Here is a 21,749-nt window from a genome sequence, read left to right on the forward strand (position 1 = left end):
TTTTGGGACAATTTTTATTTTAATTTGATCAATGTTATTGCTTTAGAGTCCCATGATTGAGTGTAGCTACATCATTAATTCAGTCCACAGTGGCCCTGATGAACATCCGGGTTTCCCCGCTGGCACCGCTGTTGTTCGGCTCTCAGAAGCCATTTTGGACGCTATACAGCTTTTCGCTTGTCAGTCCCTTCCTGCCCCTCTCCAACTGCCCCAGCAGCGTGCTGTTCCTGAGAGAAAAACACAAGTGGGGTTATTCCTTCTCCAAGCGTTCACCATTCTCAAGAGCTCCTCAATGCAGCCCAAGTATGCCCGGTCAGAATGAAATGTTGGATGTTCGAGGCATCAGGGACTTTTATTCAGAGGATCTTGTTTCTAAAGAATATATCCTTGTTATTGTAAAGGGGAGGTTGTGTTAATATTGTAGCAGTGAGGAATTGCACGCAGGCCCCGCGGCACCTTTGCGTTCATGTGTTTGCGCGAACGTTTCATTTCGTTTTTAAATGCTTTCAAAGCCTAAAGGACAATATCTATCGCCAGGATCCGTAAAGGAAGGAATATGTCTGTTCCCTGGCTGACTTTTGCACTTATCTGGGGAAGTTGGTGCACAGGTAAGGGTTTTAAATTATTTGGTTAATCTCAAGTCAAAACGGTAGTATCATAATAGGCTAGTTAGTTGTATTGGTTGCTTAATAGCACTTTGCGACATTGTATTCAAACAAGCACAGCGAGTGGTACAATGTTTCAGTGGCCGTGTTGCAAAATCTAGCAAGTTGCCTACTTGGGGGGGCGTTCACACCGAAAATGTATTTACGTTCACCAGCATTGTTTTTCAATTGTTTTCAAATGCAAAAACACACTAGACGGACGTGTTTGGACGTCTCGCACAGGAGCGTCGCTTTTTTCTGTAATTTTCAAAAGAATGTCAACTTTTAAAACGCATTGCGTTCGCTTGCATTGTATCCGTTCTGAACGTTCCTTTAGACCGCGTTTTAGGCTGTCCAAATTCGAACGTTCGAACTCATGGTTCCAAAATGTGTTGAATGCCGAACTTTCGGAACGTGATGCCTCATAATTCGCCGAACGTTCGAATTCGAACGTTCCAGCGCTCATATAATGCTTAAAATGACCGTGTCTATGAAGGCAGCTCGTTAGGTTTTCAAACACAACCAGTGTAGCCATTCCAGTGTTTGGGTTCACGTATTTGTTCACCCTTCCAAAACACCCGGATATTGTGATTTGTTTGTCAATTTAGGGTTGATTTAGCTGAAGAAAGATTATTTAAAAGTAGATTGGGGTTTCCTTTCTCGTTTTTAACATGTTTAAAGACACTGAACGAAGTAAACAGCAGCTTGTTTACAGCAACTGTTACAATGACCCTTTAATTTTTTTCATGCAACATTTGTTTTTTGTCATTGTCGGTTTATAAGACATTTAGATCATTGGATTGCTCAAAATCTTAATTATATTAAAATAAAGAACAAATTATATATATTTTTTTAGGGGATAACTGGCTATGAAATTGCCTTCTATATTGTCCATTTGTTTTGTCCTACATTGGCTATTTGTGGTCATTGACTAATCTTTTTATTGTGTTTAATCACAGGTTGTATGTTTATTGTAAAAAAAACTGATAGATTAGTGAACATATCAATGACTAAATTAAACAGTAAAATGTGATTTATTAAATTTAGTTTTATAAATTAGATTTATTATTAAATAAAAAGGACAATCATGTTTTTATGATATCAGATAAAACAAATGGGGAAAAATAAAGCCATATAAAAACTAAATCTAATTAAAGTTTAGGAATATGACAGCAGGGAGCACAGAATCCAATAGTTTTTGTTTTGTTTTATTTTTATAGCTGATCAATTTCTGACTTACGTTTTAAACTCGTATTAAATATCAAAACATATTTCTCAGTTTGTTTGTGCCCCATATAAATGTAGTTATTCATGCCACAATTGACTTTGACTAAAATTCTCTGTTAGTTCATTCAGATTGTTTGACCATTAGACAAAACTGGTGGCTTTGTTCAACTATTCTTCGTGTGTTTTGCTGATTAGGAAACAGTGAGGAACAGTATCTTTTTATCCTGAAAGCTGATTTGTAATGGAGTCCCTTACGGGTCCTACGAGGAGGAAACCCCCTCAAAAGAAAAGGGTCTTTGATACACCCTCTAGATCAGTGTGTGTGTGTTTTAAGAGGGGTGTTAGCGGGATGAAGTAATGAGAAAAGCAGAGTGCTATGGGTTTTGGGTAGATGGTTGCTGATCTAATACACTATCATGTGACGCCTAGTATCAGCGACAAAGGAGCCATAGAATCAAATATGTCCCTGTAAATCAGTAAATCCACACCATGTTTAAGCATTAATCCATTGCCAATGTCATAAATGTAAACTCATAACATTCACCCTGATGGTAAAAAAAAATCTATCCTCCTTTTTACCTTCTCTCTTGATCCTGGGGGTTTAGGTAATAACATTTGCAGGGGATGGGCAGCCTGCAGCTATATGTCGAATTTAAAGAGACAGGGTTGTTTATTTTTTGAAAGTGTGCAATGAGCGAAAATTCCATTGGTAGTGTAGCCTGTAAAACATTAGTTTCTATTATGTCATAATCAACAGTTTTGTTTAATGTTAAATCTGACCTGAACTCCATGGTGTTGTGTGCATCTTACGCTATGTCAACATCTTGTGATCCATGACCCAATTCTTTGTGCAAATATGTGCAGTGCATTACAGCGTTTAACACAGAGACCTGTCTCCAGACAGCTGATCCAGCATCTGGATTTGTTTTGGTGGTTTTCTAAAGACCACATAGCTCAATTCACTGGTCTTAAATCAATGCTTCCCCTGAAACATGTGGTCTGTGGTTGAATGTTTGGTATGCTATTGTACTGCGGTTTGATGGGTAGTTAAACATACGTTTTTTTTTTGCTGAGTGTTTTTTAAAGTGCTTAAAGATCCTATTCTTTTTTTGATTGATAGACAAATGTTGCACGATTCGGACAAAGTCATATTGCGGTTATTTTGAAAAATATTGAACTGATATGATTAAAAATAAAAATGGGAAGTGATTTCTGTGGACAAAAACTTGGTAATAATGCCCATGTTCCTTAGACTTAGGCCAATATTTGAGGGTTTACACTTGAGTCCTCTTAAAAAGAATCAAACTTTGACCTTTTTCACTTCAGCCACAAGATGAGAGAGAGAGAGAGAGAGAGAGAGAGAGAGAGAGAGAGAGAGAGAGAGAGAGAGAGAGAGAGAGAGACTGTTCATATTCACATTGTACCTGTCCACTTTGTGATAGGGTCCAATATTTGTCAGCATTAGTTTTTGGAACCCAGTCAACTTGAATATTGTATTATAATGTTATATTGATTTATCATTATTATACAACAATAAACAATTTCTGTAATAAAATCATAACTTGCATGGGGCATTTCTATTCAGTCCATTTAAACCAAAGTGTTTAAGCTTTTATTTTGGCGCACATCTGCATGAAGTGTTCCTGTGCAGCGGGATTCACAACAGCTGGATAATGCGCTCCTCATTTTAACATCTTCACCTCCTCTCAAAATAAATCTTGATTTACATAAATGAGTGATATTGAACAAATTGCGACAGAAAAATATTATAACGGTATAGTGAAATTTTATATTCACAGTTATAATAAAAATAATGATTAATAAATAATTAATTAATAAATAATAATAATATATAAGAAATATACAGTGCCTGGCCAAAAAAAAATAAGTTGCCGATACTCAAGCCTATGATTGGATGATTATTGCAGAGATTAATATGACTCAGCCGGCAACAATACTTTTCAACCTAACAGATGCAGTGTGTTGCTTCTTATTTCTTAAACAACCATGTTGGAAGACGTATCCCGTGTTCGTGGAAAAGATGTTACTGTGTTTCAAAAGGGGCAAATTATTGGCCTGCATCAAGCAAAGAAAACAACGTAAGGAGATTGCTGAAATCACTGGAATTGGGTTAAGAACTGTCCAATGCATTATTAAAGTCTGGAGGGATAGTGGTGAACCGTAAGCTTCACGGAAGAAATTTGGTCGGGAAAAAAATCTTGAATGATCGTGATCAGAGATCACTAATACACTTTGTAAAAAATCGACAGTAAAACTCGCAGCTATGCTTAATAGTGAAAGTATGAGCATTTCCACATGCATGATGTGACGAGAACTTTCAGATTTTGGACTAAACAGCTGTATGGCCACAAAAATGCCTCTTGTTAGTGAGTCTACTTGGGAAAAAAATGACTTAAATTTGCTAGGAAACATAAAGATTGGACTGTTGATCAATGGAAAAAGGTCAATGGGTCTGATGAGTCCAGATTTACCCTATACCAAAGCGATGAGCGGGTCAGGGTAAGAAGGGAAGCATGTGAAGTGATGCACCCATCATGCATACTGCCCACTGCACAAGCCTCAGGAGGCAGTGTTATGATCTGCAAATGCTTCAATTGGTCAGTTCTAGGCTCAGCAATGTTATGCAGCAATAAAGCAAAGTCAGCTGACTACCTGAATGTACTAATGGACCAGGTTATCCCATCAATGGATACTTTCTTCCCTGATGGCACAGGCATATTCCAGGGTGACATTGCCAAGATTCATCCTGCTCAGATTGTGAATGAATGGTTCGGGGAGCATGAGGAATCATTTTCACACATGAATTGGCCACCACATAGTCCTGACCTTCAACCCCATTGAAATTCTTTGGGATGTGCTGGAGAAGACTTTACGGAGTGGTTTGACTCTCCCGCCATCGATACAAGATCTCGGCCAAAAATGTATGCAGCTCTGGATGGAAATAAATGTTGTGTAGTTGCATAAGGTTGTGGAAACAATGTCATGATGAATGCATGCCATAATCAAAGCTAAAGGTGGTCCAATGAAATATTAGAGTATGTGACTTTTTTATCTAATGCAATGATATTCGTACGTTAAGTGTTGCAATAATGTGTCTGCTAATACCTTTTAAAGCTACTGTAAAATATTTCCAATGTGCTGATTATTTTGCTGATAATCATGAAAAATAATCTTTAATAAGCTGGACAATGTATGGCCAGTCATTATGTCACATATAAATCCATTCAAGATGATATAAGACCACTACACTTTGCACGGGGGTCAGGGTTTTTTATTCTGGCTTGCTGACTGTACTTGTATAATGCAGAGAAATATGCATTATATATATATATGTTTGAAATAAAACATAAATAATGCATATGTTTTCATTTAAATATTTATAATGCATATATTTGTATGTAAATATATATAATGCATATTTTCATGTTTTAATGTCACTCTGTCAGAACCCAGTCAGGGGGAGGTGGCAACTAGAGAGTGTGTCTACTACAATGATAACTGGCGAACGGAGAAGACCAATCAGAGTGGTTTTGAGCGATGTGAGGGGGAGAAAGACAAGAGGCTGCACTGTTATGCATCCTGGATGAACTCCACTGGAACAATCCGCCTGGTGAAAAAAGGCTGCTGGCTCGATGACTTCAACTGTTACGACAGGTAGGTAACTGATTCAGGCTGAGATGTCAAAACACCATCTTTTACTGTGGTGCAGCAGTGCTAGAATTGACTCCGCGAGGATTGGAAAGTTGTCTTTTGCATATGCCCTTTGCAGTTTTCTTTGCAAACATCAAGTAATTATTATTATAATTAACTATATAGCAGTCTTAAAATCAATCAGTGCTTTAAAAAAATAAACAATAATTGTAGATTCCTACTTTTGCCTGTTTTCTTCTTCTGTGTGTGAATGTGCAGACAGGAGTGTGTGGCCACAGAGGAGACTCCACAAGTATTTTTCTGTTGCTGTGAAGGAAACTATTGCAATGAGAGATTTACACACCTGCCCGAGGCCATCACTCCTGCAGGTAAATCCCACCCTCCATATGTTACTACACAGCTGTGGGGCCCCTGTCATGCTGGTATTCTCATTGTATTTACTTTTTAAAGTTTATCTGTAATATGAAATGTGGTAGTTTTATATTTGCATGCGAGAAGTCATAATTATTGCCATTCTATAGAAGATAACATGCACAAAAAATGATGTAAGCAATCAAATGTTGTTTTTTTTAATTAATTTATTAGTAATGGAATGGTATGCAGTAAATGTTTCTTCTCAAAAGATTACACTGAAATTAGTGTCCTGAGATATCTCATCGGTCTCTGTGACCGCACTAGACTGTGTAAACAAACACTTTGCTTGATCAGCCAATCAGAAGTAGGGATGCTCTGATACGTGGATCAGTATCGGCTCTGATATTGATGTTTTTAAATGGATCGGGTATCGGTCCGACGAGCCCGATCCAAATCCAATACTGTTTGTTCGTCATGTTCGTTACTGTCAAGCCCAAAATATGACAAAAGAAACATAGAAACACCATTAAAGTAGTTCATATGACTCGTGCATTTTATTCAAATCCACTTGAAGATGCGCGATAGCTCTGCGAATCACAAAAGGCGGTGTTTTTATAAGTAAATCTATAAAATGCACGCGCAGCTCCAGCGCGTTATTGAATGGCGCTGCTCTGTTTACACACATGCGTGCCTATTTTTAGCCTTCACACGGTGCGCAATATTTGAGCGCTACTCAAGAACAACATATCAGATGTAGATCCTCAATAGTTCGGTTCACTTATAATATACATTTAGAACAGCACTGGAGGTGCTTTACCAGAGTTTGAATAACATTTACATTTATGCATTTGGCAGACACTTTTATCCAGTGCCTTTTATTACAGGGACAATCCCCCCGGAGCAACCTGGAGTTAAGTGCCTTGCTCAAGGACACAATGGTGGTGGCTGTGGGGATTGAACCAGTGACCTTCTGTTTACTGTTATGTGCTTTAGCCCGTTACGCCACCACCATTCAAAGAAGCGAATTAAACTACTGCATATTAAACTACTTTCTCATAATGTAGTAGTTAAAGCAGATCATTCAGGTTCAATGTTGTATTCAGATTCATAACAGTTGTCAGCGGAGGGTGATATTTTACTACTGTTGTGATTGTAAACTGTTAGAAGACACACTAATGCTGCTCTACTGTTTGTTGGTGGTCTTGACGTTATCTTTGGGGGGTGGATTTTAAAAAGGGGGGTGTCTAATTTAACTGCTTAGTCTCAGAAGTTCCAGGATGGCTAAAATCACTTGCAGCGCCTTTAAATAAAGCAATAAGCCACAAGAGGATAAGCCTCGTTACATTGATTTTACCATGGTAAAATGGTGTTGTAAGGAATAACTTGAAGCAGTGTGCTTAAACCCATTCAGTAGAAACAATTCTGACAAAGGAGAAACATTTAAAAAAAAATTTTTTTATAGATGCAATCCATATTCCCGGAGATAGGGGTGTGAATCCTTAGGTTGAAAGCCAGTTGATTCAATTCACAATTCATCGATTTTTGATTTGGATCAAAAGCTTCTTTTTTCTTTTTGTGGCAATTTCAGAACGATTCAATTAGATTCGATATACAATGAAATTGATTTTATTCAGCGCATTTATTTTTAGTATCCTTTAAAGGTGCATTCAGTAACTTTTTTGTCATCTTGGACTTATACTGGCACCTAGCATCTTGGATGCAGCATCATGTAAAATCAATAGTTTTCCATTTCAGATGACATTGTAGAAATGTAATTTTCAAAGTCAGCCATGATTATGTTGATCAGTGAGTAAAAGTGTGAAATAACAGGACGGATACTGAGATTAAGCAGTATTATTCGGCTGGTCATGTGATTCTAATATGGCCGCCCCCCCCATGTGCGGACCCTCTCCATGTAGAATAAAACAGCTTTTATAATGTTACTGATATGACTGGAGTCTTCATTATAATGTGATTGCTCATGATTTCCTACATATATTGCAAAATTACAATTCATGTCTTTAGCAGTGGGGATTTCTTTAAGACTGCAAGGGAAGCTCAGCTTCCCCTATAATGTCAAAAAAAATAATGGTCAAATATGTACTATTGTGTAAACAATTTATTGACTAAAAATGCGTTAGAACACGTTCATCTCGAAGACGAGTTCGTTCAGAATCAGCTACATTACATATATCGGGTCGGCTGACTCGATTTACTTCTCATACATTCCCGTAGCGTCAGTGCATTTCCCTGTTGAAGCCGAGCGTCCATTGACTTCAATGGGGCTGCTCTGAACAGTTTTTTTCAGTGCTCCAAAAATAGACGGTCATTGGATAAATGCTGCGATTATGTCCGCCCACGGACGCTCAGCGTCTCTGGGGGTGAATGAGAGTGGGCTGGCCCGGACTCCGGGCTTCAGCGTGATGATTGGAGGATCTGTCGAAAGACTGCATCTCCTTTTGATTGACAGCGAATCTGTACTATAAGAAGTCACTGAAGCTATTTCGCGCTCAGTCCCATCACGGATTTCTCAAGTGTAGTCGAAAGACAAACTGCTGCAACCTATTTCTTTATATTTGTTTGGTGAAATTGCTAGTCAATTTGCATAATACATTTCACACAATTATACACCACATTCCTTGTTTCAGTTTTACGAAGTTTAATATATTTTGTTTTAGAGCGTTCGTTCGTTCGTTCATTCATTCATACAGTAGGCTAGGCTAGCGTCGTACGGGTGAAACTGTGCACGATGGCAGACGGTGCTAATATTGTCGACCTGATTTTGGCGAAGCCATTTGAAAGTCTTCCTTACGAGGAAAAAATTAGAATTAAACAGCAGGGCAGATCAACACCTAAGATTGATTTAGTGCAAATAATAGGGAAAAATAACAGGTCTTTTCAGCTCTCCTGGTATGACAAAGTTAGCTGGCTGACTGGAAGTGCTGTGACAAATAAAATGTACTGCTGGCCATGCCTCTTGATGAAACCATCTCACGGATGTGTTGTTTGGTCAAAAGTGGGGTTTGGAGATCTGTCTAACTTTGACAGGGCATATAAAAGACATGAAAAGAGCAATGAACATGTGAGTGCATGTGCAAGATTAAGTTGCATGGGCAGGATCAGGGTTGAGCATGCAATCAATGAAGGTGCTCGCGTTCAAGTGACTAAACATAATGAAACAGTCAAACAAAACAGGGCCTTCCTAAACCGCCTTATTGATGTAACATCCTTGCTTGGCCGACAGGAGCTGTCATTTAGGGGACATGATGAGAGTAGTGAATCATCCAACAAGGGCCAAGTAACACAATGGGCCAAGGTCGTTTAAGCAGCCTAGCTCTGCTGGCCATTGAGAAGACACTGGTCAAGTCACTGGAAAAGACGCCTAGTTGGTACGACAGAGTCACAGTGCATTTTCTCGAAAAGGAACGTAGGGCAGAATTTACTTTTAAATAAGTTTATAATGTAGGCCGAAAATGAGCTTCCCCTCTTTGAAAGACCAGCAGCCGCCACTGGTCTTTAGGTGTTAAACTTTATTCATGAGGCAAAAATGACTGAGTGCACCTTTAAATACTTCCCCTTATGTGTTTTAAGCAAGAAAAAAAAGAAACTACTTAAGATTGTTTGTTTATTGCACCAAAAGGAACTTGAAAGAACTCATTACATATGTGCACATATTGGCTACTTGGAATTCAGGAATGACTGCAATGTGCAAATAGCATAACGTATAAAATTTTCCGTAATTGACTACAAAAATCAGCGATTCATGCGTTTGAATCAGACTACATTGGTCATGTTGTGTGTTTTGTGCTGCTGCTAAATAGTGCTGCAGAGTTCTGTCGCATAGGTGGAAAATTTCATGTTCAGGAACCGTTAATAGGACCGAATGTCATAATATGGTTTTTCCCTTTTTTTTTTTTTTTTTTTTTTTTTTACATGTTGTTGAGCCCATGTTTGTGTTATGTTTACTTGTAGTAAAGATCCAGCCCCCAGAACCGGGGCCGTCTCTTTTGGGCGTGCTGGTTTATTCTCTTCTGCCATTAGCCATTCTTTCACTCGTCCTGGTGCTCGCCTGCTGGACGTACCACCAGCGAAAACCACCCTACAGACATGTGGACATCGGCCAGGTTTGATGACTAAGCTCTATGTTCTTAATATGTTTTTTTGTTTGTATTTTTGACACTTTTTAATGAGAGGATAGTAGACATATGACAAGATATAATTGGCTGAGTGGGGTCAGGATTTGAACTTTCAAGTGTCCATATGACATAACCGTGTATACTGTATATCTAAGAATGTCTGGTAACCACTAGACTACAGTTAAAAAAGTTTAACTTGAGTGCTGTTTTTTTAGTTATGCTTGTAATTTCTTACAGATGTTTAGTGATTATTGCAAATTAATGATGTACTATATATTGTTCATTTGGACTTTAAAAGTCTCAAATAATGTATTCTGTGCAAGCACTATATTGGCACTTTTCCACAGCACGTTACGTTTCGACTCTACTCGCTTTAGATTTCTGAGTTTCCTTTTCCACTACTGTTTAGTGCCTCCTCAACGTGGCTGATCGTCATAGTTGCGCCACCTCTACTGCCGTGACATCATCTTAAATGCGACACAAAACGATAAACGATAACACGACCGCTAGCTGTTAGCTACTAGCTCATTGTGCTGCATAAAGCAGTTGTTGCATGATGATTTTACACAAGTGTAACAGTTAAATTGGCCTGGTTGTAGAAGCAAGCTTTCCAGTAGCTGGTCAACTAAATAAAGTGAAGCTTTCAAGCAGAGTAACATACCATCCTCCATCGAGTCCAGGGCACTCTCCCTCACATTGCTCGCCAGTCTAGATAGCGTCCATTTGGTCGAATCACTTCCACTTTTCCTTGATGGTTCTGTAGTCACAAGTTTATTTTTTACTTTTCCCTGCTCTGTTGGTAGGTCCGGTGGTAGCCGTGTGCAGCCAACAGCAGATACACTTCCTGAAAGACTTTTTGTTTCACATCGTTTCATTCGTCGCTAAAGAGAGGAACGTCTGCACCTCGTTTATTGACCACAACGTGGTTTTGCACACAGCCATTTCTTTTTACAATTCGAAAGTCGCGTGAACAAATGATACTGCTATCGGTGTAGCTAACTTTAAAACTAGCGGATTGATGTCCCGCGTCGCAAATCCAGTGACGCTTGTAGTGACGATTATCTCTGACAATCAGTGGTCTGCAGGGTTTTGACGTCACATTTAGTATCGACTCAGATCGCTTCGAACCTTGACCGAGGTGGTACTAAAAAAGTAACCAGGTACTATCCACAGTGGAAAACCCCCAAAAAGTGAGCAGAGTTGAGTTGTACCGTGCAGCGTAAAAGCTCCACATATGTCTGTGGCAGACAAACCTCTTGTTCGTCGGGAAAGGAGGAAGCAGGAACCGGGTTATACAACCAAAAACCTTTTAATGAAACAAAACACAACATAATACTGCTAGCATTAAACTGCTGCATAACACAAAATTTCACACACATGAACACTGCTGCGTGCGGCTCTCTCTCGAACTGGCGTGCCGGCTCCTCCCCCTCTCCCGGTTGATTGGGCTGATTCAGCGCCGGGTGTCCATTGTTATGACCTGGCCACACCCTCCTCCTCGTCACATATCCCCAACTTACTCCCCCCTCCCTTCCTTGAGGGGAGATGTTGATCCTTCAGCCATCCTCCCGCCAGCCGGTCTTCCCTGCATCTTTGGAATCTGAGTAGGACAATGGGAAGGAGAGGGAAAGTGAGAGCAAGAGAGCCCAAAAGAGAGAGAGGAGAGAAAGAGGAAAAATAAAACGGGAACCAATTTATACAACCAAAAAAGACTTTTAATTAAATAAAACAGATTTTCAGCATTACAAAAGCACACTCATAATGCTTATAATGTTTTAATGCTGGTGTTTCATTACATTTTGTGACAAACATACATTTCTTTTGATTAGGATGCTGGTCTTCCTCCACCATCTCCTCTGGTTGGACTGAAACCACTGCAGCTGCTGGAGCTGAAAGCAAGGGGGCGCTTTGGCTGTGTGTGGAAGGCCCAGTTACAAAGTGAATATGTGGCTGTGAAAATATTTCCAATTCAGGTAAATGTTTCACTCTCACACCATTAAGACTTGTTTTCAAGCTTGAGTTTTTCATTATATAAATAAATAAATAAAATCATATGACTGCATTAGTTTGTATTGTTATTCATTCTGAAATTGTGTTTTAATAGGACAAGCAGTCATGGCAGAATGAGAGAGACATTTTCCTCACCGAGGGTTTTAGACATGAGAATATTCTACTCTACATCTCAGCAGAAAAACGAGGCACCAACCTACAGATGGAGTTGTGGCTGGTCACAGAATTCCATGAAAGGGTCAGTGTGTGTTTGTGTGTGTTCATGTTTTGTGAACCCTGTGGGCAATATTTCTATAAATGTCCCAAGAAGAATAGCAAAACATTTTGAGGTGTTTCACAGTTCTACTTTTGCTCACCCCTAATACAGGTGCTGGTCATATAATTAGATCAAAAAGTTGATTTATTTCAGTAATTCCATTCAAAAAGTGAAACTTGGATATTATATTCATTCATTACACACAGACTGATATATTTCAAATGTTTATTTCATTTAATTGTGATGATTAAAACTGGCAACTAATGAAAATCCCAAATTCAGTATCTAAAAAAGGATTTTTAGAAATGTTGGCCAACTGAAAAGTATGAGCATGTACAGCACTCAATACTTAGTTGTTGCTCCTTTTGCCTGAATTACTGCAGCAATGCGGCGTGGCATGGAGTCGATCAGTCTGTGGCACTGCTCAGGTGTTATGAGAGCCCAGGTTGCTCTGATAGTGGCCTTCAGCTCTTCTGCATTGTTGGGTCTGGCGTATCGCATCTTCCTCTTCACAATACCCCATAGATTTTCTATAGGGTTAAGGTCAGGCGAGTTTGCTGGCCAATTAAGAACAGGGATACCATGGTCCTTAAACCAGGTAATGGTAGCTTTGGCACCTTGTGCAGGTGCCAAGTCCTGTTGGAAAATGAAATCTGCATCTCCATAAAGTTGGTCAGCAGCAGGAAGCATGAAGTGCTCTAAAACTTCCTGGTAGACGGCTGCATTGACCTTGGACCTCAGTAAACACAGTGGACCAACACCAGCAGATGACATGGCACCCCAAACCATCACTGACTTTGGAAACTTTACACTGGACTTCAAGCAACGTGAATTCTGTTCCTCTCCTCACTTCCTCCAGACTCTGGGACCTTGGGAATGCAAAATTTACTTTCATCAGAGAACATAACTTTGGACCACTCAGCAGCAGTCCAGTCCTTTTTGTCTTTAGCCCAGGCGAGACGCTTCTGACGCTGTGTCTTGTTCAAGAGTGGCTTGACACAAGGAATGCTACAGCTGAAACCCATGTCTTGCATACGTCTGTGCTTGGTGGTTCTTGAAGCACTGACTCCAGCTGCAGTCCACTCTTTGTGAATCTCCCCCACATTTTTTAATGGATTTTGTTTCACAATCCTCTCCAGGGTGCGGTTATCCCTATTGCTTGTACACTTTTTTTCTACCACATCTTTTCCATCCCTTCACCTCTCTATTAATGTGCTTGGACACAGAGCTCTGTGAATGCCAGCCTCTTTAGCAATGACCTTTTGTGTCTTGCCCTCCTTGTGCAAGGTGTCAATGGTCGTCTTTTGGACCGCTGTCAAGTCAGCAGTTTCATGATTGTGTAGCCAACAGAACTAGACTGAGAGATCATTTAAAGGCTTTTGCAGGTGTTTTGAGTTAATTAGCTGATTAGAGTGTGGCACCCGGTGTCTTCAATGTTGAACCTTTTCACAGTATTCTAATTTTCTGAGATACTGATTTTGGGGGTTTTCATTAGTTGTCAGTTATAATCATCAAAATTAAAAGGAATGAACACTTGAAATATATCATTCTGTGTGGATTGAATGTATACATTATCCAAGTTTCACTTTTTGAATGGAATTACTGAAATAAATCAACTTTTTGATGATATTCTAATTATATGACCAGCACCTGTATATTTAATTGGCTAGAATTTGCTCTTTGAGTGCAGTCTCTATAAAATGATAAAAAAAAAAAAAAAAGCCTTAATCAGTATTCATAAACTGTTGGTAAAGTCATGGACATTTTTGGTCAAAAAGTGTGAGAGCCTTGTTACAAAGAATGAGGAATGTGAAGAGAAGTCCCCACAAAGTTATGTGATTTATCTGCATTGTTTGAGATAATAACTGTTTTTATGATCAGGATTTTATTTAAACCCAAAATGTATGCATTGCAGGGTTCTTTAACAGATTACTTGAAGGGGAACCCATTGAGTTGGCCTCAGTTGTGCCATATTGCTGCAAGTATGTCCCATGGTCTGGCGTATCTTCATGAAGATCTTCCTTACAGAGCTGAGGGACCGAAACCTGCCATTGCTCACAGGTGCACAAGCCAAAGCAATTCTGATTACTACTATTACAAGATAATTATACAGTAGATTAAAGAGGAGCATGAGTCCAGTTGCAAGAAACCTCTTAAATTATGAAAACCCTTAATAATTGTAAGTGTATTGTCACTAAGGGTTTATATTTATATTCATTATATCTGCATTGTTAACAAAGAGTAAAATACCCAGATGTTCCTTTTATCAATGGTTACTGCCATTTAGTAGTTTATTTAGACATGTGCACAACCTCTGAACAGTTTGGCTGTACCCATTGGTTGATTGTGAGATCTATGCTTTGCAGAGATTTTAAGAGTAAGAACGTTTTGCTCAAGATGGATTTGACTGCCGTGATTGCGGATTTTGGGCTGGCTGTCCGATTCGAGCCAGGCAAACCGCCTGGAGATACTCATGGTCAGGTAAGTGAACCATTAAATTTCATAAAGTTCATACCGATTAAGCCAACTCTTGGGCTCAAACATTATCTATGGAATACCTTGGGTACTGTCCTGTTATCAAAATGTTTTGCTCAATTGGGATGACAATTAATTTGTTTCTAACTCATCACTGTGTTTGTGTTTTCTGTGTCCGTCCTACCACAGGTTGGAACTCGGCGTTACATGGCGCCAGAGGTTCTAGAGGGAGCCATTAATTTCCAGAGGGACTCCTTCCTGCGTATTGACATGTATGCTTTAGGACTGGTGCTATGGGAGCTGATGTCTCGCTGCACCGCCTCTGATGGTGAGTCTACACAAGCATACCTGACTTAGCCAACCCCAAAAGACCTCTGATTGTGTGTGCACACCCTTAAATATTTTTATTTTTAAGTAACGATTACAGTAACTCATTGCTTTTTGAATTTACATCATAATACCGAGTAATGTATTATTTATTGATAAATACATTTGGAAAAAACGTTTTAATCCCCATAATTCAGTCAAGTAAGGCTGCGCATTGTGTGTGATACCATGTACACACTGCAAACGATTGATGCACTGTCACAGGACAATTGACCCTTCGCTAAGCCCCGCCTTAACATCCTTCCTGACCAATCCTGTCTTAGCAACTATTGCCCTGCTGCAATTTCTCTGACAAGTGTTTGCCTTTTTTCAATGAGAGCCCACGGGAGTGTGTTTGATTAGTTTTAAGCAGGATTTTATTGAAATGATCCAAAAAAAATGTGTTGCTGTGTCACTTGTAAGTGACACGGGATACCTAGTGAGGATGCACGCAGTGTTTTTTTCTTTCTTTAAAAAATAAAGTGCACAAAATATTGAAAAGAGGATGCTATGGATTAAAGGGTGTCATACTTCATTCCCATTTCAACATGTATAACATCAGCGAGGACACCTACATTTGCTCCAAGGTAAATTAGATTACTTAACATGAATTAATTTAGGTATTGATTCAAGTCTTAGTAAATGTGATAGTAAATAGAGTCAAAAATGAGTGTGTGATGAGACGTTATAAGCAGGTTTTTTTTATTTTTTACTTACACTAATGTTATGTGGTTTGTAATTGCCATCAAATGACACTTTTCTCTTTTCAAGTGACTGCGATAATCATTTGCCTCAATTCTGATTCACAGTTTGCATTTTTCAATCAAATTACGTAATTTAACAATTTCTTTTACAAAAAATGTCACACAAATATGCTTTACAATGTCACTCTTCATTCCAGCCCACGTAATAATATTATCCATTCCGCTTATGATAATATTATTCCGCTTATGATAATCTCCCATTCATTCCTATTGGGAGTTCTGCAGAGCTTGTCAGAGTGAGTGACTGTAACCAATGGGGAGGAGCTTAGCAAAGGGTCAGTTCCGTAACAAAAAAACTTCTCCATGACCAACGCGCATTGAGAAAGAGTAACTCAACTACTGCATTACTTTCCCTAACTGTAGTTAGAAGTGGGGATGCTGTGGTTCTGATGGTTATATTATCATCTGAGAAAAAAATTGTGGTTAACCATTTAACCACGGTCCAAATCACTGAGATTTTTTTTTATCCATTCTGATGGTGGATGGGAACATTAACTGAAGCTCCTGACCCATATCTGCATGATTTTATGCACTGCACTGCTGCCACAAGATTAGCTGATTACATAATCGCATGGATGATTGTTGGTGCCAGATGGGCTGGTTTTAAGTATTTCTGGAACTGCTGATCTCCTGGAAATTTCACATGCAACAGTCTCTAGAATTTACTCAGAATGGTGCCAAAAACATCCAGTTCTGTGGACAGAAATTACTTGATGATAGAAGTCAACAGAGAATGACCAGACTGGTTCAAACTGACAAAGTCTATAGTAACTCAGATAACCGCTCTGTACAATTGTGATGAGAAGAATAGCATCTCAGAATGCTATACTGAGATGCGGGTTGGTGATGGCATGAGGGTGACCTACACCGTATTAGGCAGGTATTTTTAATGGTGTGTGTGTGTGTACACGCATCTAAAAGAGCCGCTTGCATGTTAGTGTCTTTTTAAAGATGTCGTTCCATAAGTGTTCCTTGTGCGAGGGACACACCCCACCGTCAGATCAGCATGAGCGCTGAGTTTGCTATATTATATATTTATACATTTTACGTATATAACATTTTTGCCATGTGTAAATAAAACATTTCACAGTTTTTAACTGTGGATTCTAAATTCTTACAGTTAAATTAACCATGACATTTTTATTTGCAGTTAATCATAAAACAGTATAATCACGGCATCCCCAATTAGACATCAACAATGCAACATGCTACTTTTTAAAAACAAACATTCTCAAGTGCAGTTTGTTTTAGATTGCTTTCCAGACCTAATACTTATCATGCTTTTTAACTCAATCTTGAACTTCCTTGTCCAAGACCTGCATTGTTTTCATTGTTCTTGTAATGGTGTAGTAGAACCTTCCTGCTCTTTTGTTTATTATACTAACTTGAACTAACGCTGTTGCTGTGTCTCACTCAGGTCCTGTGGGTGAATACCAGTTGCCGTTTGAGGAAGAGGTGGGTCAGCATCCATCACTGGAAGATCTACAGGATGTGGTGGTCCACAAGAAGATGAGGCCCATCTTTAAAGACTGTTGGATCAAACATCTGGTGAGAGAGTCGCTTTGCAACATTTGTGGCTTAATGGTTGAGAACCTGCTTCACATGGTTGAATCAAGTTCGAATCAGTCTTGTGACATTTCCGATCCCATTCTTTGACTGTCCCTGTCTACAAAAGTGGCAAAAATTGTGAAATATAAAAACAATATTTTTGTCTTGATGTGAATATACTCGAGAATAAATGCAGGAATGCAGTTTGGGGTGAATATCAATTGTAAAGATGTTTATATAATCTGAGACATTATTTTGTTCTCTTTTAATCTCTATCCCTCCCTGGTATCGTCAGGGTTTGGGTCAGTTGTGTGAGACCATTGAGGAGTGCTGGGACCACGACGCAGAGGCTCGACTGTCAGCAGGCTGCGTGGAAGAACGCATCTCAGCCATCGCCAAGGCAACCAACACTGTCATCACTTCTACCTCAGAGTGCTTGGTCTCTATGGTAACATCTGACAGTGATACGGACCTACCACCCAAAGAGTCCAGTACCTGAATACTAATCTCTGAACCAGGAGCAAACTTCAGGTACTGCAAAAGGATGATGGAAGTTCATTGCTGCAGTGCGGACATACCAGAACTCTCCAGTAATGTGAACTTTGCTGCTAATTTGATCTTCTGATCTTCATGTATTTAATTTTTGTGTCTGTCAATGTTGTTGGATCGGTTTAACCAGCACATTTCATCTACTGTATTCTTCCGAGAGGAAGGCACAAAACCTCAAAATTGAGAAGACTGATCTCTCAGAGGGCATCCAGGGTATCGCTGCAGACTGCTGGGAGATGAGCACATTACCTCATCACTTTGTCATTTTATGTTGTTTTGTATCCACTCCATGAATACCTCAATCCAAAATATTGCCTGACTTTACCATGACCTTGTCCTCACCCTATATTGACCAGCCTGCCCCTGTCCCAACCATAATATGACTACTGGATCCTATCCCAACTGGACCTTAATATATACTAAACCTACAATTACTACCTGACCCAATTCCAAGACTACCTGACCCTATCCCAGTCCTTCCATGATTGTACCTGACACTATTCTTGCCCTACCATGATTAAAACCCTGACCCTACCCTATTCTTACCATGACTCTACCCTAATCTTATCCCAACCCTACCACAACACTATCCCGATACTACTTGTCAGCTTGGATTTGATCAAGAATGTATGTCATTGCAGAACAATGGGAAATATGATGACTGTTACATGAAACCAACCTTCAGAGAGCACAAAAGTTCCTCTTTTTACTCAGTGATTTTTTTTTAGCTTAGTTTTATGGCTGTTTTAGCATACCCTTCCTTTCAAATATCTAAAGTGTTTTGTGGGGAGTAATTCATGTTTCTGTTTGTGATGGCAGATGTCTGGTACACTGAAAGCTGAAGGCAGCAGGACTGTTATCATTGGATTTGGCATATTGTTGCCTTTTTGGAGTTGTCAGAATTGATTTTAATGTAGCATTCACCTCTTGTTAACATACTATTATCTTAAAGTATCTTAAGTCACACAAAGTGCCATCAGCAGAGACTTGAGGGTCGTCACTGGTGGCGATGTTTAGTGACCTTCCACAGAGAGCATCTGAGCTTATGTTTTTGATTGCTGGTGTGTTTTAGTGTAATGTTGACAAAAGCTGCAGTTGAAATAAATTATTAGCTCTGCAGCTTTAAGAAGCAAGTTCTGTGCACCATCACTGCATACAGGTGAAGGTTTGATTCACGTCTCGACTCTGACTAGCTCTTATTTTGATCACAGCAAATGTATAAGTAAATCTATCAGGAAAGTGTGTGTGATTGTTTATCCACTACAGTACTCAGGTAAGTGTGTGTGTGTGTGTGTGTGTGTGTGTGTGTGTGTGTGTGTGTGTGTGTGTGTGTGTGTGTGTGTGTGTGTGTGTGATTGTGCGACCACTCACTCTTTACAGCAATAGCCATCAACAGTTGGATAAATCTCATGAACAAATGTCTGAATAATATTTCACCCCAAAATCCCCCCCAAAAAAATGCTTAAAGTGAAGCCTATTTTAAGTGCTGAATATGCATTGTGACATTTATTTGCATGACATTTAAGCATGTTCTCCTGATAAATTCTCATTGTTGTAATGTGAAAAAAAACAAAACATTTAGTTTCTTTATATAATAGTTTTCATTCAATTCACTACAACAAGATGTATCCTTACAATAACAATTAAAATATATATATTTTTTGTTTGTTTTTGCATTACAGTAATTTTGCTTAATTGTCATGAAAATAGCATCACATTGCATATATATATATATATATATATATATATATATATGACCCTGATTATTTCTTGACAAGTTCACATGAGGTTCGTATACTAGCAATCTTAACGGTGGATAAAATCTCAGACCATGCCTGTCTTAACGCAATAATTTCGCCATTGCAAAAGACTGAATGTATGTTGCTCTGTGAAATTGTTCTATCATCTCTTGGAATCACAGTATTGTGTACTTTGCATTGTTCTGAAACAGGCAGCTTTTGGGTATTATTCACAGTTAATCAACATTAATAAAATCACTGAATCCTAACCTTTATAAGCTCAGTGATTAGATATACCTCAGATATTGTGAGGTTTTTTTTTTTTTTTTTATGGTCTTTTATTCTGTTTTGTGGTAGCAATATAATTTATTATACAGCTGCTTTTTTGTGGTTAAAGAGATTTTCTTATCTTAATTGTTTGTTTTTAACAGAAGGTGCTAAATTTTATTGCCAAGTGCTCTGTGCATATATATGAAGTTTTTGCTTTAAAATAAACATTCACAGTTAAAATGACTTTGTATTAAAGGGGATCACCCAAAAATTACATTTCTGTCATCTCTTACCCTCACGTTGTTCAAAACCCATATGACTTATCATTCCTCTGTGGAACACAGGAGTTATTATGCAGAATGTTGCTTCAGTCACTATTCACTTTCCTTGTATGGAGAGAAAAAAAGATGCAATAAAACTGATTGATGACTGAGGCTAACATTCTGCCATGGAGGAAAGCAAGTCATGGGGGATTGAAATTACTTGAGATGAGGGAAGAGAATGACAATTGTAATGTTTTGGTGAATTATCCCTTTAACTCAAAGTAAATGACGAATATTTCATTTCTCTGAAGACATGTAAACCTTCCTCAGTTGTATGTTTGTGTGGAATCTGTATCTTTCCTTGCCTCCACCATAGGAAATGTTTTAAGTTGAAGTTAAGAATTTTTCTATTATCAAATCAGGGATTTGAAATCTAATTGTAGTGCAAGTTGTGCAAATTTATTTTAAGCCAAACTTTGTATTCTATCAGGTGTTTAATGTGTGATGAATGACTCGTCTTATAATGTATTAAAGTTCACACAGTCTGCTGACTGATGTAGTTGAAAGCATCTTTTACCCTTAAAACGTACTATATTTCTGTACGTTTTGCATAAACCCAGAAGTGGTGATATCAGGACTACCGAAGTAGATTTCCAATGGTCCTTAGCCATCTTGAAGATCCAGACGTGTGCTTGATTTTTAAGGAAATGTTGGAGGTGAATGTTGTGTTGCCCTTGTAGAGATCAATTCAAATTCTGCTGTCATGTTCAGTATTTTGTTGAATTAAACATTACCCATGTTTATCACTTAAAATGTTTGTGTCCTTTATAAAGTCCAAATGTTCTTAATTATTATCCATGCAATTCATATTTAATACATCCAGTAGTTCTTAATAATTTCTGAAAGGCAGATGATGGTAAATAGGTGCTATTCTAAGGAAATGTATAAAAGTAGGAGGGAAATGTCCCCCTCTAATGGTTGCAACGCCCCTGCCTGCTTTAATGCATAAAAACATTGTGATTAAGAGAATATCATCATTCTCTCTCTGTAGCTTGTTTTTGTCTCTCATAATCTAGGCTATAGAATGTATTGAACCTCTTATGGGAAAGTGTGCATTCTTTGCCTGTTACATCACACTTTAACTGGATTTTCAAATATTTGAATACCATTTTATCTTATGCTATTTAGTTGTTGTGAATCTACAGAACACAAGGGGGCAGTATATGCCAATATTCAGGGACAGGAAGTAACAGAAGTTGATTGCAAGGTTAAATGAAAGTTCATAAGGACTGCCCGCAACTGTTTAATATCCACGGATATCCAGATTCTCCCCTGTAATGATGGTAACACATCAGGAAGTTCACATGACAAAAACTTCCAGAGATAACCAGTGTCACAAAACAACCTGCTTCCAAATTGTGACGTGTTAATGGCTGTTATTGCGATCTCTTTGGATACAGGTGTTTTAGTTGATCA

At 38.7% G+C, this 21,749-nt stretch overlaps 1 protein-coding gene across 1 annotated transcript; it reads left to right on the forward strand.

The window, feature by feature from the left end:
- Positions 1-165: 165 nt before the first annotated feature.
- LOC127649430 (activin receptor type-2B-like) lies at positions 166-21,076 on the forward strand. The gene is made up of 11 exons (XM_052134508.1): positions 166-608; positions 5,339-5,546; positions 5,802-5,911; positions 9,870-10,021; positions 11,863-12,006; positions 12,138-12,281; positions 14,215-14,360; positions 14,666-14,780; positions 14,964-15,102; positions 17,322-17,452; positions 17,748-21,076. The coding sequence occupies exons 1-11, from the start codon at positions 557-559 to the stop codon at positions 17,949-17,951; spliced, it is 1,545 nt and encodes a 514-aa protein (XP_051990468.1). The 5' UTR covers positions 166-556; the 3' UTR covers positions 17,952-21,076.
- The last annotated feature ends 673 nt before the right edge of the window (positions 21,077-21,749 follow it).

This window comes from Xyrauchen texanus, chromosome 9, assembly GCF_025860055.1.
Source record: "Xyrauchen texanus isolate HMW12.3.18 chromosome 9, RBS_HiC_50CHRs, whole genome shotgun sequence".
Taxonomy (NCBI): Eukaryota; Metazoa; Chordata; class Actinopteri; order Cypriniformes; family Catostomidae; genus Xyrauchen; species Xyrauchen texanus.

What these genes read in the sequence shown, in the direction of transcription:
- LOC127649430 (XM_052134508.1), top strand. Translation starts at nt 557, where the DNA reads ATGTCTGTTCCCTGGCTGACTTTTGCACTTATCTGGGGAAGTTGGTGC. An exon ending in TGAAAATATTTCCAATTCAG is followed by an intron (nt 12,007 to 12,137) that starts GTAAATGTTTCA and finishes GTGTTTTAATAG; the next exon opens with GACAAGCAGTCATGGCAGAA. An exon ending in TCACAGAATTCCATGAAAGG is followed by an intron (nt 12,282 to 14,214) that starts GTCAGTGTGTGT and finishes TATGCATTGCAG; the next exon opens with GGTTCTTTAACAGATTACTT.